Genomic DNA, 26,068 nt, shown 5'->3' on the forward strand with positions numbered 1-26,068 from the left:
GACTCAGTCTGATCACATCTACAGCTGGTTTTCTCTGGCCAGAACCAAAGCTAAAAAGTTTACTTTGTTGCATTTTTGGTTCATTTAGGTTCACACTGCTCAGTTACTAGTGAACCAGGGCTTGTAAACAAAAGTCACATGACTCACAAGCAGCTTGTTTATTGGACAGAGTTTTAACTTCAAATCAGACTCCAGTCTCTGTAACTTCAGCTCAGCATGATGGACTTGTCTGTCTCTTCTTCTGTGGTGTTCATACCAGTTAAGAACACATGAAGAAATATCTGAATATGAGCATCAGTCCAGACTTCATTTTGTCCTGCTAGGCTTTCCAAGCATGAGGATCCGCATCCGTCTCCTTCTACCCATAATCCCTTGTGTTTCGGGGTGGTTTCCTGTAGTCGGTTGGATTAATGAACCGCACCGCAGTTCTCTAGTTAGAGGACTGAGACTCTCGGTGCCACCAGAGTTCAAAGGTCATCGTTCTCACCTGGACAAACCAACTGAACTGAAGGAGGAAACACTGCAGAGTTCATTACGCAGCGAGGGATCATTCAGTAGTGCAGCATGAGGTCGCCATTAAAGATACACTGGTTTCCAGGAAGTAAAGGTAATGGGAGTTCATGTCATGGGGGTTTTAAGTGTATTAGAAGGTGCTGTTAGATGGAATAGACTAGAGGCGAAACCTGGAAGAGATAAAGTTGGAATTGCTGCTTCTCTACAGCGCTGTTGTCAGTTAGAAACGACATGTGCAAAAGTCAGACTTTCAAGAATGAGGAAAAGAATTCTGATTTTCTCATCGCCGCCCATGTATTTTTGGAAATCATGGTGAATATGGTATGGTTAAATCTGAATTTTTAATGATTTCTGTATGCTTATGCTGGTGCTCCCCCTTGTATCAGCGCTGCTACTGCATGTATGTTGTTTATTTAATTAAGGGATTTAATGACACCTGGGGAAGGACACCTGGTGAGACGGGGGAGTGGAACAGTTTTTCGACCGCAAAATTCTAGAAAGTATACCGCTGAATTAGTGATTAAGTTTTGTTATTTTGAAAGTCAGTTGAAGAATATTTTCGTTAAAATCTTTTGTTAATAAAATACCTTTGTTGACTTTGGATCCGCGGTTATTTTGCGGTCGTTTTGATTGCGTGTCGTCAACCCCGCTCAAGCAGTGGCTTATTGTATGTGGGAATTGTTGAAGCCACTACACACAGTGTGATTGTAACAGAGCCAACTGGTCATGAAACTCACTCAACACATGAATCACTGTGTCAACTTTCAATTCAAGTAAGAAAAAGAAAAACACAAAATTGCAGTTACGGCTTATTCCATGACAGATGCGATAAACACTGTTAGACCCCATTATTATTTAATGTGTTGAAATAAGGATACGTCATTAAACATGTATATTACATTTTAGATCCAACACATTACGCACGGCTGTCAGTTTCCCAACATGTGTGTGTGTTTTGTTCGGTATAACATCATGTATTATTCAAACACACTATTTTTACTGTAAGAGCATACATGGATACAGAGTTTAGGAGGAAGATGGAGAGGAAAGGAAAGAAAAAAAAGGAAGAGAAAGGATGGAAGTTAAGAGGGGAGATGACAGGAGGACGAGAGAGAGGAAATAAGAGAGGGGGAAGTAAGGATGGATGGATGAGAGGTGGAGAGAGAGAGACAGAGAGGGAGAGAGTTCAGGTTTCTGTAGTGAGGAGGAAGGCTTCAGTGGAAGTGGAGAGAGGGATGTGGAGAGAGAGAAAGAGAGGGATGGAGATGGAGTTACTTGGAGAGATGGAGGGATACATGGTCTTATCAGGAAAGAGGGATGGAGGTACAGATACAGAGGGATGGATGGAGGCAGTGATTCAGAGAGAGGGGAAAGAGTGATGAGAGGATGGGAGGAGAGAGAGGGAGGAACAGGGGGAATGTGTCAGAGCGGAGAGAGGGATGACAGGATACAGCTGAAGAGGGAGAGAACGATGAGCGATAGAGGGAAAGAGCGGGAGAGAGGGATGGGAGTGATGTGGAGAGGAAGAGCAATGAGAGAGAAGTGGAGAGTCGGAGAAAAGGGAGGGACGCAATTGAAAAAGAGAACTACTTTGCATTTTCACTTGGTGAGAAAGGATGATAAAAGGAGGAGGGGAGTGGAGAAGAAAAAAAGAATGCTGAAAAGAAGGAGGGATGGATAGACGGAGAGAGCGAGTAGTGCAGTCAAAAAAAAGCTACTTTGCATTTTCTCACTCAGAGAAAGAATGATGAGGATGGATGCATGAATGATGCAAGGAGGGACGGAAGGATGGATGGATGGATGGATGGATGGATGGATGAAGAGAGGGAGAGGTGCAGTCAGAAAAAGAGCTGCTTTGCATTTTTCTCACGTCGAGCAGTCCTGACTAAACAAATCCAGACTGTTCTCACAGCACCGCTGTCCTTTAAAGACCCAGCATCAGATTTCACCTACTTTCTACTGCAGAAATGTCTAGAAAATCATCTTTTAAAGGTGCAACATGTCACACTTTTATACATCAATATATTATCATCAAATTAACAATTCTACCTCGGTCTAATGACTGTAAACCAATGAGAGCCTGGTGGAGCTGATTGGTCTTCTCTATCTCACACCAGTAGTATTGTGAGTGCTAGCATTTTTCCATATTAAGACTACATTTCCCATAAGCCCCGTTGCTTTTGTAAGTGTTTTTTTTCCATCGGCATTTCTCTCCTTCCACCGTCTGCTCCTCTGCTGGGAGCGTTAGCATGGCGACGCATCCGACGTTTCCACTTTTGTAGTCAGAAAGCTGTTGTCCTTCAACTCGTCCTGCCCAACTTTGTTTCCGTGGCAACACTTCCTCAGACGAACTGTTTCGCTTTACATCAACACAGCAGCCCCAGCAACGACAACAGTAAGTAAGCAGACAGGTGTCACAACACAAGCTACCTACATATGATAAGTAACAGTGAGATTCATACCCAGTGTGGATGTGACTGGCGGTGGACCCACTGACTGGGGAGCGTACGCAGGTCTTTTCAAATTTGCTGCCATTTTTAAATGACCACTGTGTAAATATGGAGGTCTACTTGCACATTCCTGACATGGACCTGGGATTGAGCTGTCTCACTATGACTGGATGCTAATTCATGTTCCCATCGAAACGTGCTAGCCTCAATGCTAACAAAGTGGAACCACAAAGCCACTTTTTGACGACTGTTTGCGACGTTTCGGCTTTCCCAGCATATTAAAGAAACTCTTTCAGCTTTAGCTCCGTTTGCTCTGGAAGAACAGAACCTCTTCCTGTTTTGTGCCGTAAAGCGATCCAGCAGATTTCCCTCCAGATCCACCAGGTGGAGAAACTATGGAGGATGCAGAGTAGAGGCTGATGGAGGCTGACAGGCTGATGCTCCGGTTTGTTTACTGTAATTATACTAATGTCTCTAAATGAATGTGGTGATGATTTATTGATGTTAAAATGATACATGTAGCACCTTTAAAAAGATTGCTATAAGTGCAAAAATGATGAGAGGATAGATGGATAGATTGATGGGGAATGGAAAGAAGTTCTGACGTATCGGTATCTAGAGAAAAGGGAGGGTGAAAATAACCTTTAGAAAGAATGAAAGATGATATAGAGAGGGATATAGAGAAAGAACAACCAGGGTGTATAGAGATAGAAAGAAAAACAGAGGTATTAAGTCCCATTTTTTCTGGGGGATGGAGAGAGAGGGGGAATACAGATCTGTTGAGATTAGGTGTCAGATATTTCTACACAGAGAGAGAGATGGAGCGTTAGCGGGAGCTGAAAGTGTAGAGAAATAAAACAGATATGCTTTTCAAAAGTTTTCAAGGGGACCCACATTTTTGAAAACTATTTTCTTGTGACCCAAACATGACAAACTTTGATATAGCACTTACGCTTACTTTGGAACAGTAAAGTCTATAGAAATGGGAAAAAAATGAAAAAAAAACGGAAAAAAAACATAAGAAATAACATGATTAAATTATTAAAAATTGTTATCAGACCACTGTAAGTGACACTGAAGTGTGGTCTTTTTAAGAAAACATAACATAATACTATAGAGGGACTTCAGGTGACATAATAGGCTACTCCCTCTGGCGGCCATCTTGGAGGTCCTCAGCTCTGTGAACAGCTGACTGTGTTTCTTCTCAACAGAATTGAACAGACGGTTAATTTCTGTCTGTTTCTGACTGAACTGATCATTTCATCACTGATCCATCTGATTGATTTAGTGTTTAGATAATGTCAGCTTGTTAGCTAGCTAACCATAGTATCTGGTCAGCTAACCATCACTGTCTTGTTGTTAAAGGATAACTTCAACTTCATTTTTCAACCTGGACCCTGTTTTCCCATCTTTTCCAGCTCGTTTCGCGGCTGCCAGCTGAAGCGATCTCGCTCAATACTGGACCAATTTCAAAAATTGTTGTCCCCTTTAGTCACTTAGACACAAAAAGATGGGGAAATAGGATCCAGGTTGAAAAATACCGAAGTTACCCTTTAACACATCTGATTAGCACACTAGCTAACGTATCTAGTAGAAGCTAACGTTAGCATTGGCTAGTAGTTAGTTATTATCGGTTGCTTTGCTAAATTAGCCTGCTGGCTAGTTAGCTAGCTAACAAAGCCAAAAACCAACAGTTTGTTCAGGTAAACTGAGCTGACAGTTGACTCTGTCACAGTAATATACATTTAGAAACAAATCTACCTCATCAGACTATTCACTTTGACTTATTACAATACTGGATGGATCTACACCCATAGGCCTACCACAACAGTCTTTTTCAGATTTTTCTTTTTCTAGTTTAGTTGTTGTATTTGAACGCAGCCAATCCTCCAGTGGTCTTCTATGATGGCACTAGACATCGCTGCTGGGAAAATTTGTGACGCAACTCTCTGAAAATACACCTCTGTTCTGAAAATCCACTTCTCTGCTCCGACTTCTGCTGGCAGTCTGACTGAGCCGCTGTCAGCTCTGAAATATTCCCATTCTTTTACACTGAAACATTTCTAAATTCCAATTCTTGTCATAACTCATTATTTCCCGCTCATTCAGTTCTATTCTGCTGCCATTCCTGTCACATATTGTATGTGGACTCTCCCTCCTCTATAATCCATTGGCATTTGGATTTAGCCTCGGTTGCGTTTGGAATATATTCCTATTAATTTCCACCGAAAATATATTCCATTCCATTGCATCTCTGCCATTATTCCCTGCTATTTAGCTCCATCCTGCTCTCCTCCTGTTATGTGCGGTATGTGAGGCTTCCTGCTCTGTATTCAGCGTGGCAGTCAGGCTGAGTTGCTGCACAGTTTGAATATTTCAGCACTGTAAATAAAAGAGTGCGTCTCTTTCCGCTGGTATTTACAATAGACTCTCCTTCAGTCAATCAGCATCTAACTCTGAGTTATTTTTGAGGGTGTGTGTGTGTGTGTCTCTGTCTATTTGCGTGCATCCATTTTGCGTATGCGTGACTTTGTGTGTTTGCTTCAGAGTGTGTGTGTGTGTGTGTGTGTGTATGAATATTTCAAGGCTGTGCTGAGCTGAACGTGCAAATTGAGGAACACTGAAAGGGGAGAAATCAATAGCGATGTAAATGCATTTCTTATTGTCTTGGCTGGATAGTTGTTGGTTTAGCCTCAATTTTATGCACAAAAGCATCTGTGAAATTTATGAAGTGAGACAGACACACACACACACACACGCACACACACACACACACACACACACACACTGTAATTTGTGTGCTTTAATGTTCTCTCCAGATTGTAATCATGAGAGTGTGCCAAGCTTAATTGATGATGTAACCACTGTTTACTTTTACTTCCCCAGGACAACTGACTCAGCAGAAAAATACAGACTCCAACTTTTTTCATTCTCCCTCTCTCTCTCTCTCTCTCTCTCTCTCTCTCTCTCTCTCGCTCTCTGTGTGTGTGTAACTGTTTCTCTCTCTGTCTCTCTCTCTCTCTTTCCCTATATCTCTCTCTCTTCCATCCTCTCTTTCTCTGTCTCTCTCTCTTTATCTTTCTCTCTCTTTCCCTCTCTACCACTCCTCCTTCCCTCCCTCTGTCTGTCTCTCTCTCTTCCCATCCTCTCTCTCTCGCTCTCTCTCTCTCTCTCTCTCTCTCTCTCTCTTTCCCTCCCTGTCTCTTGAAGCATTACATATAAAATATGTCATCAAATATTTGTTGTATATTAGAAATGCTTTTTCTATTCCACATTCTGGAAACCCAGGGCTTCAGGTCTGGAAAGTAGAGCTGAAAAATTAATTTAAAAAAAAATCAAAATCACAATATGAACTTCTGCATTGTCAAAATTGCAAAGGCTGCAATTAATTGCTTAAGACAGAGGGGCGTCCAAACTGGATTTCTGAACAAGGTTTTTTAGAGCTGCAGGTGATCTTTGGTCTATGAATCAAGTACAATATTGATGAAAACCTTTCATCTAGTCCATCTCCATCCAACTCCATCTACTTTCATCTAATAATTGCAATTAGATTTTCTGTCAATATCTTTCAGCCCTACTGGAAAGTCTCGAAAAGTCCAGAAGAAGAATTGGGTCATTTCCATGTTTTTATAAGTTGGGAAACCACAAAAAACTTGTTCTGCTGTCCTGATATACATTTTCTGTGGTTTTAGAGCCTTGTTATCTCACATATTCTGTCGCTGTGAAAAATAATCTTCATCTAGAGAGAGATATGGCAGAGTCAGTTTGGGGCAAGATGACTATCATAAAGCATAAAACACACTGAACACTGAAATCTTCAGATCAAATCATGAGATCAAGATCTGGGAAAAGCATGGGATGTTTAACTTGAAACTGGGCAGGACTCCTGGAAGTCATCCCGCGACCCACCGGAGGACCCCAACACCCAGTTTGACCCGCAGCAGCAGAGCACCACAGCACCATGAACTGACTCCTACCTTTCCTTCTTCTTCTTCTCTCTCCAGGAGCGGAGCCATGGATGCCTCCTCCCTGCTGCTCTCCCCTCTCCTCCTCCTCCTCCTCCTCTCCCTCCTGCTCTCCTCCCTCCCCCCCTGCTCCTCCTCCTCCATGCTGTGTCCGAAGCGCTGCACCTGTCAGAACCTGCTGCCCTCCTACACCGTGCTGTGCGCCAAGACGGGCCTCCTCTTCGTCCCGCCCAACATCGACCGGCAGACGGCGGAGCTGAGGCTGATGGACAACTTCATCACCACGCTGCGGCACCGCGACTTCGCCAACATGTCCAGCCTGGTCAGCGCTCCCTGCTCCTGCACATTTTTAATTCTGTTTCTTTTTTTCTTTCATGTTTATGTTTTATTTCATGATGTCGGCTGGCTTGATTGTGATTGCCAGGCAGCTAGTTGTCGATCTTTCTTGTTTTTAGCTGTTTTTTCATGTTTGTTTGTTTCATTCTACTTAGCGGAAAACTTCTCAGACAGACAGAAGTAGTATAAACATTATATTACCTTGCTGTAATATGGGATGATGTACTGTCATTATCACACAGTAAGCCCCAACAGGGTGAATCAGACCCTGGCACAAAGAGGAGGCTCGCTGTACATTAGTTTGCTTATTACAGCTACTTCCCAAAGACATTCATCATTTGACAAAAAAATAATCAAAATGACTTTATTACAAGCTTCTGATAAGAAACAGTTCAGCAGGACTACAGAAACATCTGTAGCTAGCATCCACACTCCAGCAGAACTGTAACCATAGCAACGTAAACAAATGTGATTCAGTCTCTAACCAGCAATCACAAGTTTCGTGCTCTCTGAATAAATTAAAATATGATATATAACCTTGGTTAGCTGGGTGTTTGGACTGCAGAGTGACAGGATTAGATGAGAAACAGCTGTTTGTTATTCTGAAATAACAGAACCTAGAATGGGTTTATTGGCCAATCAGGATTGAGTATTCAACATGGCCATATAATAGTTTACAGGAGCAGGAAATAGACCAGAATGCATTGCAGCAGCAAGACAGGTTGGGTTTCCTCACCTGGAAAAATTATCTCTCTTGCTGTTACTATGCTATCGTTACCTCTCTCTCCACCAACACGTAAAACCAACAACTGAATACAACAAGTTCTCTACTCTTCTCTTAGGGTTGTCAAAAGGCATTCTGGGAAATGTAGGAAACCACTAACTGCAGTAGAAGTAGACGAGGCAGGTTGAGGGAAAGTGGGTTCACCAAAAAAGTTAATTATATCACTAAATAACTCCTGAAATGCATCCGCAGACTGATGATAAATAACAGTGGAAGGGGATCAGAGGGATTTTTCCTTTACTGTAGCGTTCAGCTTTCTGAGCACAACAAAACACGCTAAGCTCTGAGCGCTGTCAAGAACACGCAACACAGTGACCTTTCGGTTGAAAAGAACAAGACAGAGGATCCAACACCGTGAAGAGAGCCTCCATGTTTATTCTACACAAAACATGAGGAACATCTGCTCCTTCCCACAAATAGACTGAGGTGAAATCTGCGGTATCTTATTGATTTCACCAATTAATTCCACTATAATCATGAAACGGAGATGTAGATGAAGGGGTCGGTTTCTTAAGGCTCCACTGCACACATCACACCGAGAGCGAGCGCGCATCAGGATCTTTAAACATTAAATAGAGGCACTCATCGCAGCTGGAGACTTCCTCAACATCCTATTAGCAACTTCGTAGCTGTCACTCATCTGAAAAATAAGTTTCCTCTCCAGTGTGATCACAACAACACAGACCATGTTTGCTCACAGACAAGGAAACGTGGGGAATGAGATTTGAATCATTCGACGGCGAGCGTGCAGATGTCTCCAGTGAAGACAGACAGCGCGTCTCCAGAATGGCTTTAGAAATGTGTGGCTGTTGATCGACTTTTGCCGGGTATTCATAAAAATTAGTTTCTGCATCTTCACGTTTCAGAGGGAATCGGCTCACCGCCACGCGACCCCGTCCAGAAACACCGTCTCTTTGATCAGAAGCTGAACTGCCGGACTTACAATTAATTTATCATAGTATTATTATCTATTAATTAAGCCCTGACCTCATTTTTTTTTACTATTTTGTCTCTACTTCTATGCCTCAGCTGACCCGCAGGACTCGATTTCGAGGATTAGAATTAATTACTAATATTATTATTAACTTTTAACGAACACGGGCAACAGGTCGGCTTCGTGGTCGGAGGCCGTCCCGTCACCTGAAAGCTGGTTTGAGCCCCATGAGGGTCCGTCCAGCTGAAGTGTCCGACAGCAAAACACTGAATCCCCACCGGCTTCAGGGCACACTGACCTCTGACCTCTGACCTCTGACCCTCCCTGTGAAGGAGGGAAGGCAAAACGATGAATTAGAAGAGTTTCATTCTAAAACTTGATATCGATATCTAACTTTGTGAAACCTAGTCTAATAAACCGATTACTGGCACAAAATGAAAACAATTGATGGTGCTTTTTAAAGGATAGTAGGAAACTCTTGGCTGACAAAATGTTTTACAGATTGAATCCTTTATAGTTTACAGACTTTGAATGACAAACTTCAGATAACTTTTCCCCCCAAATTGTATAAAAAGTAGATGGATAGAACTTTTCATCTCTCAAGTTCAAGTTTGTTTATTTCTACAGCCCTTTATCACATTAATGTCTTAGGACTTTACAGAGAATGAGCCTGACTAGATCTAACTGATCAACAATCAGCCAGAGAACAGAATGATACAGAACAAACATCAGGAAGACCAGAAGCAGATGTTAGCAGCCTACATATTCTACGTATCCTAACCTACCGGCTCCACCAGCCTTAGACCCTCAGTGCAGATAAGGAAAACCTCCAAGAAAACCTTGTTAGGAGAAAAAAAATGGAAGAAACCTTGGGCAGACCGAAAGAGGGATCTCCCAGCGTGCAATGGGTGCCGGCTGAGTATAATAATGATGATAAGTTTCCGTTTGTGTGCGTGTGTGTGTGTGTGTGTGTGTGTGTGCGTGTCCAGATCCACCTGACCCTGAGCAGAAACACCATCAGTCAGATCAGGCCGTACGCCTTCGCCGACCTGCAGGATCTGCACGCGCTCCACCTGGACGCCAACCGCCTCACCACGCTGGACGACTCCCACTTCCAGGGCCTGGTGAACCTGAGGCACCTGATCCTGGCCAACAACCAGCTGCACAGCATCTCAGACGGAGCCTTCCAGGTACCTGACTCAGAAACTGACACTACTGCTGTTGTTACTACTACTAGTGCTATTACATACTGTTATAAACCCCCTAACCCTAACCTAGAATAGACATCTGATGTGGTACCAAAATAGAAAGCATCGGATACCAAATTGTATATATTAGTGTATAAGAGTGAGCTTTTCAGGTAAATACTAATACTACCACCATCACCACTACTAGTACTACTACTACTGCTGTTTCTGTTGTTACCACTACTACTAGTACTACAATTATTACTACTCCCTCTACTACTACTTCCACCACCACTAATAATATTGTAAAGTAGTATTGTTACTACTATTGTTACTACTACTATAACACTGTGATAAACTATACTAGTCCACTTAAAACATCTGACACTGGCTAATAACCAGCTACATAGTATATCAGAGAGATATTTTCAAGTAAAAACTGCTACTACTACTACTACTACTACTACTGCTGCTGCTACTATTGTTGTTACAATATACTGTAAATCCTCTAATAGTGGCCTGTAGTCAGTTAAAAGCCGGGTCTCCGATAATGGCCGGGGGCATGGTCGACACGAACAAATAAAGACCGGCCTCAAATACAGGCCGGGGGAAAAAACAAAGGAAACAAGACTAGGTCAAAACCAGTATATGGCTGGACCGTGTCCGTCTCCTCTCTCCGCCGCTGTCCTCTCCACCGCGCCCACGGCCCGCATCGATCCTCCCGATCCGAGCCCCGGACCCCCGCCGAAATCTCGGCCGGATCACCGGGAACACATCGGTGCCCGGGTTCAGTTAGCTTCAGTTAGCTTCAGCTTACATGCAAACAACGGTGGATACCGGTAAACTCCTGCTGCCTGTTTGTAACTGTAGTTTGTAGTAACGTACAAGTGCCACAAGACGGCTCGGCCGGCGGAAGTCTCTGGAGCGTGCCGTCGTCGATTACCGTAATTATCGTAATGCATCGCAGTAACAAAAAAACGTCTACCTAACGAACCCCAACAGAAGCAGATCAGAAAACAAGGAGGCTTCGTACTAAAATATGAGCAAATATACTTATCAAACAGAGGGAATTAGAAATAAAGGCCTGTCTCTAATATAAGCCTGCTTCCAATAAAGGCCTGGTACCCTCTGCAGTTGATGCAAATAAAGGCCCGGGCCAATATTAGAGGAAATACGGTAGTGTAAAACTGAACCTTTCAACCTCAAGCATCTGATAGTGGTTAATGAGCAGCTGCCTTGTACATCAGAGGGAGATTCTCAGGTACTGAGTGTAATGTATAATACTATACTATGTTAATACAGTATATTTTTAGGAATCTGGAGCACTATAGTATAATCTGCAGGCAGGAATTTGTTTCTTTGCATATGTAGTTTATTCATGTGAACCTGAGGTGTGTCTACCTGTCCCGAGCGGAGGTGAAGCAGCAGGTTGTCGTGTGAGGTGAGGAGGAGCCGACTGTCCGGCTCCACCGGGACGGCCCCAGTCACTATTCCCTCACGCAAACTTATTTTAAACCCAAAACATTTACACTAGTGCTGCCAGCAACCTTATGATTCATCATCCAAACCTTCAGAAATAGACTGGCGTTGTCACGACTCTGAAAAAGTCATCGCAAAGTCATCCGAAGCTCTTCAGAACTAATTCGGGGACTAAGGGTCAAGTGCTTTGTGAACACGACCCCGCTCTGTTTCCACGGCTCAGCTGGACAGCTTTTTAATAACCCGGCCTTAAAATAAACTGTTTTCCGCGCCTCATTAAGTGAAACCGTCCTTTCGCTGCTCATTAAAAGTGCAGCGCCGCCGCTCCGGAGCGTCCCCTCCGGACCGCCTCGCAGACCTTTACTGAGTTTTCCACAAGAACAGAGGAGGAGGACTCGAACTTTTAACCCGCTGATGGACCGGACCTTCTGAACTTCAACCTGAACTTCACTCTCTCTCTTTCTCTCACACTCCTCTCTCTCTCTTTCTCTCCCTCTCCTTCTCTCCCATGCTCTCTCTCCTCCCTTCATCCTTTCTCTTCATCCACTCTTTCTCCCTCGCCTGGTGTTCAGCTTCCATGAATCTCAGTCTTTAGCACTTTTTGAATTTGCTTGGTGATTCATAGCAGTCTGGTCAAGTCTATCCACAACTGATTCACTGACAAATTGTTAGTTATCAATCAAAGCAGATTGACGTCATCTGGAAGTCATGGCGGCGTTCACTTCCCATCTTTTAAACATGCTGATTGTTCCTGTTTTAATTCATCGATCCATTAAGTATTTTAAGGACTCACAAAATCGCTAAGTCTAGTTTTCTATCACCCCATTCCTTTGCCGGCCGCCATGTTGGTAGTTGTTGTCGCTCTGTCACGCTCGCCATAAGTAGTTTGTCCATCCAATCAGGTTTGTCGGACAGTATCTGTTCAAAATACCTGCTAAAAAATATTTCTCTATGTAGATTATATAACATAGAACTTTGCTTAAACAAACAAAGTCATATATACACAAACTGTAAATTAAAATTCAGCTCTCCAAATCAGTATAATTCAGCTGTAAATGATCATTTTGTTGGCACACAGTAACTCTCCTTCTCCCTCTCTCTCTCTCTCTCTCTCTCTCTCTGAATTGAATTCCCTTCCCTGTCTGATCTTCTCTCTGAACTTCTCTCTCTCTCTCTCTCTCTCTCTCTCTCTTCTTTCTGTAATTGTCGTTCAGAAATCAAATCTCCTTTGTTCATTTTGGCAATAAAGCGGCGGTTATTGTAATGTGAATTGAGGCATCGTGACGTTCAAACTGTGTGCTGATTGTGAGACTTGTGTGAGAGCACTTAGAAAACCATCAACACCCTGATCTCCCATCCTCCCTTCCCCTCATCCCTCCTTTCCTTCTCCCTCTCTCTCCCTTCCCTCCTTCCTTCCCTCTCCCCCTCTCCCTCCCTCTCTCCTGTCTTTGTGTTTTTGCTCATTGTAATGTGCGTTGACTCGTGGCATTTGAATGGTGTTCTGATTATGAGAATTGTATGGAGGCAATTAGAGAAAACAACGTGCTTTGGGGGTGCAGCATTCACCGGGTAATTGATATCCATTTCTCTCTCTCTTTCTTTCCTCCTCTCTTTTTGCCCCTCTCGCTCTCCGTCCTTAATGTCTCTCTCCCTCTCCCAAATCTCTCTCCGTTTCTCTCTTTCTCTCTAAAACTCTTGCTTGCTGCCTTCCTTCTCTCTCTCGTTCCTTCTTTTCCTCCTTATTTCTGTCCTTCTCTCCCTCCCTTGTTCCTTCCTTTCCTCATTTCCTTCCTTCTCTCCCTCCCTCATTCCTTCCTTTCCTCATTTCCTTCCTTCTCTCCCTCCCTCCTTCCTTCCCTCCTCCTTATTTCCTTCCTTCTCTCCCTCCCTCATTCCTTCCTTTCCTCATTTCCTTCCTTCTCTCCCTCCCTCCTTCCTTCCTTTCCTCATTTCCTTCCTTCTCTCCCTCCCTCCTTCCTCCCCTCCTCCTTATTTCCTTCCTTCTCTCCCTCCCTCATTCCTTCCTTTCCTCATTTCCTTCCTTCTCTCCCTCCCTCATTCCTTCCTTTCCTCATTTCCTACCTTCTCTCCCTCCCTCCTTCCTTCCCTCCTCCTTATTTCCTTCCTTCTCTCCCTCCCTTGTTCCTTCCTTTCCTCATTTCCTTCCTTCTCTCCCTCCCTCCTTCCTTCCTTCCCTCCTCATTTCCTTCCTTCTCTCCCTCCCTTGTTCCTTCCTTTCCTCATTTCCTTCCTTCTCTCCCTCCTTCCTTCCTTCCTTCCTTCCCTCCTTCCTCCCTTCTGTCCCTCCCTGGTTCCTTCCTTTCCTTATTTCCTTCCTTCTCTCATCTCTCCTTCTTTCCTTCCTTCTTTCCCTCCTTTCTTCCTTGCTTCTCTCCCTGCTTCCATCCCTACATCTCTCCTTCTTTCTTTCCCTCCCTTCCTCTCTCCTTCCTTCCCTCCGCCATCGCTATCTCTGACTCCCTCCTCTTCCTTCCTTCCTCTTTCATCTTTCCTCCCTTTCCTTCTCTCCCTTCCTCCATTCTCTCTCTCCTTCTCCTCCCTCCTTTCTCTGTCTCACTCCACCCCCCCCCACCCTTTCTCTCTTTCTAAATCTTCAATGCAACTCAATCTAACGAACTTTACTGGCATGAAAGTTAAGAATAGTTTTGCCGAAACATCAAGGTGAAAGCATAACCTTTGATCTCTCTCTCTCTCTCTCTCTCTCTCTCTCTCTCTCTCTCTCTCTCTCTCTCTCTCCCCCCCCCCCCCCCCTGCAGGACTTCCTGGAGACCCTGGAGGACCTGGACCTGAGTTATAATAACCTGGTAGATATCCCCTGGGAGACCATCGCCCTGCTGGTCAGCGTCAACACGCTCAGCCTCGACCACAACCTCATCGAGAGCGTTCCCGAGGGAATCTTCTCCAACCTGCACAAGCTGGCCAGGTCAGGACCGTGGGGGGGCTGGGGGTCTCAAACTGGGGTCTGGGGGACACCCAAGGGTCCTTGAGGGGGCTCCAGGGGGTCCACAGCAAAATGAGGAACAGTTTAATTTAATTCTAATTTAATTCATGAAGGATTAGCGCAATTGGAGAATGTATAAGAATGACTGCTGTAGTCCCAGGTTTCACTCTCATCCTGTTATCTCCCCATGTGCAGTTTTTTTCTTTTTTCTTCATTCTTTTATCATTATTATCGCATACTGTTTTCATTTTATGGTAATTAGGTGAGATACTATAAGCCCTTTTTTTCTTCGCCTGCACTATCTGTGCGGCATGTTTTGTCAATTTGTTGTTATTTTCTTTAATAAACTAAACTAAACTAAACTAGACAGTTATACAATTCAATATTAAATCATTTGCCTCTGGGGCAACATCTTATTAAACAGGGGTCCATGGCCCTAATATGTGTCTATCTGGGAGTCGGTGATATGAAAATGTTTGAGACGACTGTCCCGGAGGAGAGAGGAGGAGCAGGCCAGTGAGCAGAGGGGTGCCAGTTTCACTTTCCCTCCAGGGAAGGAGGGATGGAAGTGAGAGAAACGCTCGCCATGCCAGCACACTAATAAACTTCGGTTTCCACTGGAAAACCTAGCTGGAGTGTTTCTGCTGTGGACCACATACTGCATCACCTGCCACCTGCTGGCTGAAATACCTGCAAATTAAATCTGGTGCATCTCATCACTGTGACCAAAAGGCTTCTTTCCATTGCAAATGGACTTTGTTGTACCTGTACTGCCTATAAATGCTGTGGCACACTATCAGTCACTCTTTGGTACTACGAAGGTGAAAGGTTCAGCTAAGTTTAGTTATAAGTTTAGCGCAGCAGCCATAGTCTTGTTCTGCACCAAATATATTTAGATATCTTACCAGCATGTTGTCCAGTGTCTGTACTGAACCGACACAAAACAGAAACTGGCCATACTGTGCCTGTGTGGCTGCAGCACAACCTGATCTCACACAAATACATGAAGTGAACACGACTTGTTAACATTAGATTAGACATCTTTATTGTCCACTCACGTGGAAATTCATCTTTGGCTTCACAGACATACATACACTTAAAAACTTCCTCTGCCATGGGTTAGAATACATGAGATAAAGACAATGAATAAGTGGGCCTGTAGTAGTAAACGGTTGGGATGAAAAGTGCTAAAATATTAACAATTAATACATAATTAAGGGATCGCACATTTGTTAGTGTTATCAGAGGTAGAGGGAATCGCGAACCCCTCCTCCGTAGCCTGGCTCGAATGCCCCCTCTTGAACACCGTTTCTTTACCTTCGGCTTTTTCGATTTAGGGTTAGGCCTACGTGCAATTTCAGAGCAGCCAAGTGTCGAAAGTCTAAGATCCAGTTTCCCCGCGTGTCTTTGTAGAGACAGCAGGTGTTCTCTGGAGTAGGTCATGCCATGTCTTTGCACGGGAGAGCCAAAGTTGACGGAAAACAGGGAAAAGTAGGGCGCACAGGATAATCCATACTCTCGTTATATCCATCGCCCACGCTTTTAAAAGCTCAGTCACTCAAACAAAACAGAACACGAACATGTAGATAAAACAATAAAACAATAAACAGTCCACCAAGTGTCGGCGTGAAGCTCTGGGTCAGCCCCGGAAGTTATGTGTTGGTGGCACCTAAAGTGTTCAGTGTAGTTCAGTGTTAACAGGCAGTAGAGTCACAGTGCAGCAGCTCAGTGACAGTCAGGGTGTTGTCGGGTGCTGGATCAGCGGAGGAGTTTGACGTCAATGCCGCCGACCGATTGTCCCAGCTTGTATGAGGGAAATTTCTACCGTGAGTCAATTTAAAATTTTTAGCAAAAGTTTTTCTTATTTAACCGACCAAAGCCTTTCCCAAACCTTAACCAAGTTGTTTTAGTTCCTAAATTTATTCTCATTTCACAACTTTCTGAGATCATGTTGTTACAGCAGAGTGCATCAATACAACATCATGTTAACATTATGTGACACTTTATATAACGGCCTTATTCTACTGCATGAACCTCTGTATTATCATAGCACTGTGTAAGCACTTGATGAAAAGCTCCATAATACATGATATAATTACAGTATTAGAGTATTCTGAAGGTATTTTCAGCCAGCAGGACGGTGACCTGGTGCTTTGAGTGACCGTCCCGTAACCAGACAGTCACAGGTTTGAACCCCACGATGGCCAAAGTGTCGTCCCTGCTGAAGTGCTCTTGAGCAAGACACTGAAGCCTGTAATGCTGTGTGTCTACCTGAGAGAGAAGTGTGGAGAAACAAACAGAATTACACTGTTTGGAATATAGCAATTAATCATTACTGGATGAACATTTAAAGACCTGCAGGCCTTTTCAAACACAAACTCCATATTTCAGGTTACCAGAAGTGTTTGTATGGATCAAGAGTAAAACACTTTGATGCAGCTGTCATCTGGGAGTGCATACTATAATAAGGAGGTTTAGTTTTGATTGCAGATTTCAGGTTATGTTTTGTTCCCCTGATGAGCTGCTTTTGCATTTAATTGATTTTCCAGCCAATTAGTCATAAAACAGAAGCCTGATGCGGGACACGGCTGAGATGAAATCACAGAGCAGATCCCTCCGTGGCAGACCTTGCTGCAGGGAGGCTGAGCTTCAGTTCACTGAGCATGCTCGCTCCTGCAGCAGCACCTTGCTGCACACTTACACAGTTAAACACACTCACAGCTGGGAGCTGCCCAGTACGGCCGAGGTCCCCCTCTGTCGGGCGGCGAGCGGCTCCAGCGGAGCGGGGGGGGCAGCGCCTCGCCCCGGGCCGAGCGGATGGGAGGTGATGGGAAAGGTTACTGATCTCACTGCCTTCCAGACTGAAGGGGGATTTGAAACAGCGACCTTCCAGGCTCAGGCTCGCTTCTCTAAACCTCAGACTGCTGCTCATAGACAGTGTGTGTGTGTGTGTGTGTGCTCAGTGATTTTACTCTACTGGTGCAAAATGATGTTTGAATAACCCCATTAACAGTAATCAATATCAATTTCCGTCCCGAAGAGCAACAGTCATTGAATTAAGAAGAAACAGCTCTATTTTCTGATAAGCAGACATGCATTTATGAAAATATATAATGGGTTGCAGCAGATTCTTTTGCCCTGGGGCCAAAAAAGTTACGGAGCAACTTATTCTCGCAACTCCTGATTTGTCCATACACACACACACACACGTTCATACACTCACAAATTAATCTGCCACAAGGCTGCTGCCCATGAAATAACATAATTGAAATTTGTAAAGTGCAGCATGCTCGCTTTCTCTCAACAGCTATTAACTTCTTGTTAAGTCATCGTTGTTGTTGAACGGCTCTGGAGGGGCTTTGGGGAAAACAGGCTTTCCTGGGTTTGTTGCTGACAACAGTGAATGCTTGAATCCACTACATTATTACCAGACATCAGGTCCGGTGTTTCAGCCAGGAAATTACTGTTCAATTCCCAGAGATGGTGTAGCGGCTGAGGGAAAACTCCACCCTTAGATTCTCTTACACTGTTTTATATCTTCAGCCTGTAAAACATTCCAGGAGTTATTTCAGGATGAAGCGTTGTCATTTTCAGTGACGATGTTCACATGCCTCTCGAACCAAAAAGGTTACCTGAGTGACCGGGTTAAGAAGGTAATTCTCCATGCATGTAAACGCAGCTAATGGAGAAAATGCCTCATCTCTTTTTTAAAAAAGGACAAGACATTCGTGTTTGTGTGGCACTGAAAACTCTGAGGGGAGGTTGGCGAAGAAGTCATCGATCCATCTGCATTTACTGAATTTAGAGGAGAGAGAGAGACAGAGAGAGTGAGAGAGAGAGACAGAGAGAGAGACAGAGAGAGAGCGAGAGAGAGACAGAGAGAGAGCATGGAGCTTTGCTTAATAGGAACTTTTCAGACCTTTCGGTGAGTTCATTTAAAAAAGTGACTGGTGGCTAATGGAAACACTTTTCAAATTTATACACCGTGACATTTATAATTCACTTAGCTCTAATCTTCACCTTGAAACCAGTGGGAGCAGCGAGCAGCAGCAGAGTGGAAGAGGGATGGAGGACAGTCATCTCCTCCTCTCTCTCTCCCTCTGTCTCCACTCTAAACACAGCATCCCTCCCTCAGACTCAGATCGATCGGTCAGCTAACTGAAAGGCCCCGCCTCCTCTCACCTCCCTCTCCGCCCGGACGGGACATGGCCGCCGACAAGCTGCAGAAGATTTAGACTGATTGATTCTCTGACCGACGGGCTTATTTACTGACTGATTAACCGCTCTCTCTCTCCCCCTGAGTCCCTCGCTCTCCCTCTGGACCGGACCAGTCGACTAATTCGGTGACTCAGAAACATCACGACACCCGGGCTGAAGGTTCAGGATGATTGATTGACTCACTAATCGACCAACGGCTGCACTGGCTCATGTCCCTCCCTCTGTCTTTCTCTGTGTTGGACATGGCATCCGACAACCTGAAGACGATTCTGACTTACGGCCTGAATGGCTGATTGAATGATTGAATGGTCGGTTGGTTGATTGATCGATCATTCATTCGATGCCTGTAATCGTTATGTGTGGGAGGGAAAGACTCAAATCTCTCTCGGACGATCCCAATCAGCAACGTCACAAATAAATCAAGCATGTTTTGATTTTATTGCGTAATCCTGTGGCGTGTGTTCGCCAAAGACTCAAATCTAAACGGGAATAGCCGATGAAAACTGAGTTTGCGACAGAGCAAGGAAGAGGGGAAACACAAGATCCAATGTGAGCAATGGCTGAGCCGGGAAAGATACTGAGTCTTTGGTTTTTGTCCTACGCACCTGTCACTCAAAGACTTTTAGGTGTGCAAAATTTCCTTTAATTACTTTATGAACTGGGAAAGAAAAAGAAACTTGAACGTCTTCTCCCTCGTTTTTTCTGTGCAAACCGCAGCACAAACCACAACTGCTGCAAGCCGTATGGGCTCCATGTTTGTTTTGGTATCAAAAAAAAATATAAGAAATAAAAAATATATTCTTGTGAGTGCAGGTTTACGACAAAAAATCACATTCTCACAAGAGAACTGTGTCCACTTATTCTCTGTCTTTTTTATACAGGTTATGGTCTTTAGATTTGTGCTCCTCGATTTGTGAGACGTCGTTATGTGTGCGTCACTAAAGACTGAAAATCTACAAATTTAAGTTGTTAAATGTGTGCTGCTCAATCTTTTCATTGTCAGTTATGATTGTAAAAGTCTTTGAATGTGTCCCCGCCCTCTCCTTCTGTCTGATCCTCCTCCCTGTCTCTCCCCGTCTCCAGACTGGACATGACATCCAACAAGCTGAAGAAGATTCCTCCAGACCCTCTGTTCCTGCGGATCCCGGTCTATGCCAAGATGAAGGGTTCCCCTCTCACTGCGCTGGTGCTGAGCTTCGGTGGAAACCCTCTGCACTGCAACTGTGAGCTGGTGTGGCTCCGCAGGCTGACCAGGGAGGACGACCTGGAGACCTGCGCCTCGCCCAAAGACCTGGCTGGGAAATACTTCTGGACCATTAGAGAGGTCAGTCCATGGTTTTACTGCATTAACACTACAATACAGTAAGATAACAGTCATACTATCATAATGGTATGTTGTAAAAGAATCATTTTGAAAGATCTCACTGGGAAATCTTTCTGCACCATCAGACAGGAAGGAAGTGGTTATACTGCTTATACTGTACTGTGGCAGTGCAGTATAATACAGTACAGTACAGTTTAATTATTGTTAATTTAAAAAAAATATTGAATATTTACACCAGTCAAAAGTGTGGACACACCACATTTTTCTTTTTTTTTACTATTTTCTCACATTTTAGAATAATAGTAAAGACATCAAAACTATGAAATAACACAAATGCAATCATGCAGTGACCAAAAAAGTGTTAAACAAATCAAAACTATCTTATATTTTAGATTCTTTAAAGTAGCCGCCCTTTGCCTTGATGGAAAGGCTTTGGAAAGAAATTCATACATAGGATCAACTTCACTATTTATATTTGTCTAAGAAACAAATTTCAAGCATTTAAGCAGAAGCCTTTAGATCAAAATGGCTTTAAGAGAATGAAGAACATAGAACATTCAGTCAGGTGGGTCCAGACTGTTGACTGGTAGTGTACATATGTTTTTTTTTATTGCAGTGGTATGTTACTGCCACTGTAAGAAAGCAAAAAGCCACAGGAGGCCATGCATTACGGTGTTAGACCAGTTAAGAGGCGTTAGGCATGATGTGAAACGGCCCCAAGCGGCTTACCGCTGAATACTACAGTTAGCTGGTGTGGGTCAAGAGGTCAAAGGAACCACTTAGAGATCTGCACTTCATCTAGAGACCTGCTGGGATAATACCTCCGCACCATAACACAGCTGATACTGGGAGAGATAACAATAGAATTAAATGGTGCGGTTCAACAGGATAACATAAAGAGGGCGATCTGGAGGGCTAAATTCAATACCGCCGGGCCGTTTGAGAGCTGGTATGATAAGTGGAGGTGCGCTATGAGATAAAGATGGGATTAATTGGTATCAGCTTAGAGAGGATGGTGTAGAGACCTTTGCCTCACCTCAAGATGAGGCTAAGTAATAGTGGTGGACCTCCTTCAGAGAGGTGCTGTAGGATCTCTATAAGAGGATTAACCTCGTGAAGAGGTCGATCTACAGACCTTTGTGTCACCTGAACACCTGTCTGAGCACATTAATACTTAGAGAGGTACAACCAGGGAGCATAATAGCCTCTCTAACAGTGGAGCTAACTGGAGCCAGCAGGTGTCAGGCATCGCAGTCCCCATCAGCCATCAGCCGCCGAGGGAAAGACTCCTTTGAAATCAATGGAAGCTGCTTCACTGCTGTTGCTTCTTGTCCGATGGAAGAGTCCAAATTCACACATTCATCCTCATATAGTGCATTGAAATTAGTATAAAGTAATAAGTAAAGTTGGTATTGGTTGTTTTCTGCTGTATTGACTTATGTCAAAAATCATAAAATGAATAGCAATCCACAAAGGTTGTTATGTTCAATTGAAAACATTTTTCTATACATTTTTCAAAGAGACAAACTTTCCAAAAGCAGATAACTGTAACCTACTAAAATGTCTGGCGTCAGTGTGTGGCTGTATTGTAGTTTGTTTCAATTCAGATTTTGTTTGCATTTGTGAATACCAAAGCCATACTTATACATATTGATGAATATGTTGCAGGTGTTTCTCCCTCTGTTATTCTTTCAGAACAAGGCACTCTTTGGAGCAGCAAATAGAATTTGAGGATTATCAGGGCTAAGAACAAACCAAATACGTATTAATCCAAGGAATATTGACTGAGTACTGATGCTCTTTTCCTTCCATATCCAACTTCACATTCACACATATTCAGTTACACACATTCTCACCTGGGAGCTGCCCAGCTCAACTACAATCTTTTACGCTCACAGAGCGGCTCCACTGGAGCCATTGCGGGTTAGAATGTAACACAAGATTGAAAGCAATACGTTTTATTTGAAGCTGCAGTCCAGCGGTCATCAAGTGAGCAATCATCTCAGCTGGTAACAAGAGCTAAGAGGAACCACAAAGTAGGTGTGGAGGACGCTGAGTGGCACAGAGGAGGAGTAAGCCCTGCTAAGCCTCGGTCGGCCCCGTTTGGCCCTGCGGTATCACTCCAGCAGGGCTTTACCTGGCTTTACACAGGCTTCAGGGCAGTGAGGGGGTTTACATGGAGATGCAGGTGCTGAAAACTCTCCACACAGAGACCTTCATGTGAAAACAACATGATTGGAGTCCATTATGAAACTCCAGTGTGAGGGAAAGACCACGAGAAACCATTCAGAACCCATGTGAACAGAAAATGTCCAAGATATTTTCATGTAAAAAGATATTTTACATGACAAAATGGAGTGCAAATTTGAGATGTTTTTTATAAGCTCCTTGGGATTATGTTTATCTTTTCTTACTGTTTTGTCTATTTTTATATCTGTGAATAAACTCTGAACTCTCCTGTAGTTAATATTTCACCAATAGTGTATTAATGTGTCTCATTATATGAGGCGTTTGTGTGTGAACCACCTGCCACCTCCCCAAGATGTTTGGTCTGTTTTGTATTGTTGGGTCAGCCTATACTTCAACTGTCCTTATATCATTTCTAATATATAAGGATATATAATTTTCTCTATGATTACATTACGTTGACTCCTATTTTGTCGACTTATCTCCTATTATAGGAGGAGTTTGTTTGCGAGCCACCTATGATAACTCGTCACACCTCCAAGATGTTTGTGATGGAGGGCCAGGAGGTCAGCCTGCGCTGCAAGTCCATCGGAGACCCGGAGCCCTCCACCCACTGGGTGAGCCCCGACGGGAAGCTGATCGGAAACACCTCCAGAACCGTCTGCTACGAGAACGGCTCGCTGGACATCCTCAAGGCCTCCGTCAAGGTAGAGGGCGGATGAGCTGTGGGGTCATGAATGTTGTGGGAATGTGGCTGTAATGTGTTCTGTGGTCTGCTGATCTAGTTTGAAGTTATTGGTCAACTTGAACACTGGGTTTTCATCAAATACCAAATGGTTCTGTATAGCACCAGTGAATGTAATCTTAGAAACTTTTTGGTATATAGAACCTACATACACTTTATAGCCTATATAGAACTAACTAACTTTTAATGCTTCTCTAGTTCAATAGATTGTTTATTTTTAAGAAAAAAGCACTAAAAAGTTGGCAAAAAGGTTTTATAAAGAACAGAAAAATGTTCCTATGATACAAACCAAAGAAACCCTAAAGAGCCATTTATCAGTATATGTACTGAACTTTTTAGAGTGTACTTTATAATGTGTTTCATACTTACTGATTGATTGACATGCACAAAATGGAGAATAAAAGCTGAATCTATTATGATGACATCTAGGATTCTGGAAAGTTCACCTGCATAGCGTCCAACGCGGCGGGGGAAGCCACCGCTCCCGTCGAGTTAGTCGTCAACCCCTCGCCGCACTTTGACCCCAAGCTGGACCCCGACCCGGGCCCCTCGGACATCCCCACCTCCATCAAGTCCAACGTGAGCGGGGGCCAGGCCCGGTCCGACCAGCAGAGGGTCAGCGTGTCGGACCTGACGTCCAGCTCTGCCACCATCAGATGGCCTCCGCAGAACCACATACCAGGGGTTCGCATGTACCAGATCCAATACAACAGCTCCACTGATGATATACTCATATACAGGTAAGACACAGGGTGTGTGTGTGTGTGTGTGTGTGGGTGAGATAGAGTGTGTATTTGCATAGTTACGGTTACATTTGTCATTTCAATGCAACTTGTATCATCTTCCAGGACGCATTAAGTGAAAGGTCTTGATGCACAAAAGAAATCTTCTACATCTGAAAACCAGATATCAGGCTGGCATTGTGAGTTGAATAGAGGGCTTTCAGGTGAGGTAACACACCTTGTGGCGGCCATATTGGAGGTTCCTGGGCAACAGTGGCTGTGAACAGCTGATTGTTTATCTAAACGTACAACTTGTCCGTCTCAGCAGAACTGAACAGACGGTTAATTTCTGTCTGATCCATCTGATTGATTTAGTGTTTAGATAATGTCAGCTTGTTAGCTAGCTAACCATAGTATCTGGTCAGCTAACATCACTGTCTTGTTAACACATCTGATTAGCACACTAGCTAACGTATCTAGTAGCAGCTAGCGTTAGCATGTTCACATTAACATCAGTGTGTTTGCCGGCTAGTTAGCTAGCTAACAGTTTGTTCAGGTTAACTGAGCTGACTCTTCTCAAGCTACAACTCAGAGTGTTTTGGAGTAGAGACTAGGGCTAAAGACAAGACAGTTTACTGTGTCACAGTAACCAAATCCACCTTATCACACTATTCACTTTTACTGAGAACGTTACTGAATGGATCTACAGCCACACCACAACAAGCTGATCAGCTGCTCTCTGCTTCTAGCTGCTTCATACAGATTTATACTTTGTTTGCTTTCCACTGCACTTCCAAGATGGCACCAGCTGCGGCTGCTGGGAGATTTGTGACACAGCTACAAAGCCTCTACAGAGTCTGGACACAATCCAGCCGCAAACAAGTAGCCTAATGTAGAGAGATGGAGGGGGACCAAGGGGAAAAGTAAGGCAGAAAGATTTAAATAAATTCAGCTGCAGTAGATGCATAACAGCCATGTGGCCAAGTGTGGACATGCAATGTCTGTCTCTGTGTGTGTAGGATACTTGATTCTATTTAGTAATTCTACTGGCAGATGAGACATTCAGTTTGTGTGTGTGTGTGTGTGTGTGTGTGTGTGTGTGTCTATCTGCCCACCTGTCTTTCTGTCTTCTTGGCAGGTTGGTTGGATGTCTGTGTGTTTCACTGTGTGTTTGTGTGTTTGTACATATCAGATACAGAAAAAGCTCCTTCCACGATATATACAAGCAAGTGAGAGTGGGTGTGTGTGTGGGTAGGTGCGGTTGTGTGTGTGTGTGTGTGTGTGTCTGTCTGTCTCTGCTCCATATGTCAGAAACACACACCATCCCTGTGTGGGTAGTTATCACCAAGGTCTTCCTCATGTAGGAGGCTGTTCAGGTTTTTGGGAGTGAACAGCTCAATGAGGCGGCATGGGACTAGCAGACTAGAACACAACAGCTACTGTAATTTACCTTGAGGCAGCAGGTATCAGGTCATATGTGTCTGGTTGTTGTTGTTTGCTGAGCTCACAAAAATCCTTGTGAAACATGGTAACGGTGGCACTGTATCTCCAGCAGCTCCAATGGAGTTTGATATGAGAAAATGTTTCAGGATGTAAAACATCAGCGGTAAACGTCAGGTTTTGGTGTCAGTCCCTCAGAATCAAAGAGCGAGGGCTTCTTCTTTCTAGAGCCGCCATTTTGCACCAAGAGACGTTCAACAATCATACAGGGAGAAATCCATCGTAGAAGAGGAGAGAGACCAGTTTCTCCACCCACAGGAGCAGGAGAGAGACCAGAATGCACTGCAGCAGAGAGACAGGTTAAGGGGCGAGACTGTGACTTTTTCTTGACTGGAAAAACTCTCTTGCTCTCTTGCTCTTAGCATGTGGTTGTCCTGGAGCTGGATAACGTCCTCACCCCAACTGTGCCGCTCCGTCTCCGTCTCGTTGCTGTTCCGCTGTACATGGAGGGTTATTGATCACACCGACTGGAGCTGCAGGCCCAGCACGGGCATGGGAAGAGCAGCGTAGAGCGAGCGGCGGGTCGGGACCCCCAGGAGGGCCGTGAAGACCTCAGGGAGGGACGGAGGCGTCAGACAGGTTCAGACAGAGGAACAGTATTAAGATAAGAGGAGATAAGGTGAAGCTGCATCGATCCCCGTGGGAAATCAGGTCTCTGCAGCAGCAGAAGTGGTGCGATTCAGCAGGGAAAAAGAAAACTACAATATAAGCACTTAATAGAATACAAAGTGGGCAATAAAAAAACAATAGATACAATAAAAA

General features: G+C 44.0%; 1 protein-coding gene and 1 long non-coding RNA gene across 2 annotated transcripts in view; both read left to right on the forward strand.

Moving 5' to 3' along the window:
- Positions 1–26,068, forward strand: part of LOC144539404 (uncharacterized) — a 117,347-nt gene that overhangs the window by 43,390 nt on the left and 47,889 nt on the right. The gene's annotated exons all lie outside the window — the stretch shown is intronic.
- LOC139931471 (leucine-rich repeat and fibronectin type III domain-containing protein 1-like protein) overlaps positions 7,071–26,068 on the forward strand; it is a 37,554-nt gene continuing 18,556 nt past the window's right edge. Inside the window, exons 1-6 of the mRNA XM_071924983.2 lie at positions 7,071–7,250; positions 9,972–10,172; positions 14,426–14,592; positions 19,912–20,152; positions 22,834–23,046; positions 23,514–23,824. Of these exons, the coding sequence (XP_071781084.1) occupies positions 7,071–7,250; positions 9,972–10,172; positions 14,426–14,592; positions 19,912–20,152; positions 22,834–23,046; positions 23,514–23,824 (1,313 nt within the window). The remainder of the gene's footprint in view (positions 7,251–9,971; positions 10,173–14,425; positions 14,593–19,911; positions 20,153–22,833; positions 23,047–23,513; positions 23,825–26,068) is intronic.

This window comes from Centroberyx gerrardi, chromosome 6, assembly GCF_048128805.1.
Source record: "Centroberyx gerrardi isolate f3 chromosome 6, fCenGer3.hap1.cur.20231027, whole genome shotgun sequence".
Lineage (NCBI taxonomy): Eukaryota > Metazoa > Chordata > Actinopteri > Beryciformes > Berycidae > Centroberyx > Centroberyx gerrardi.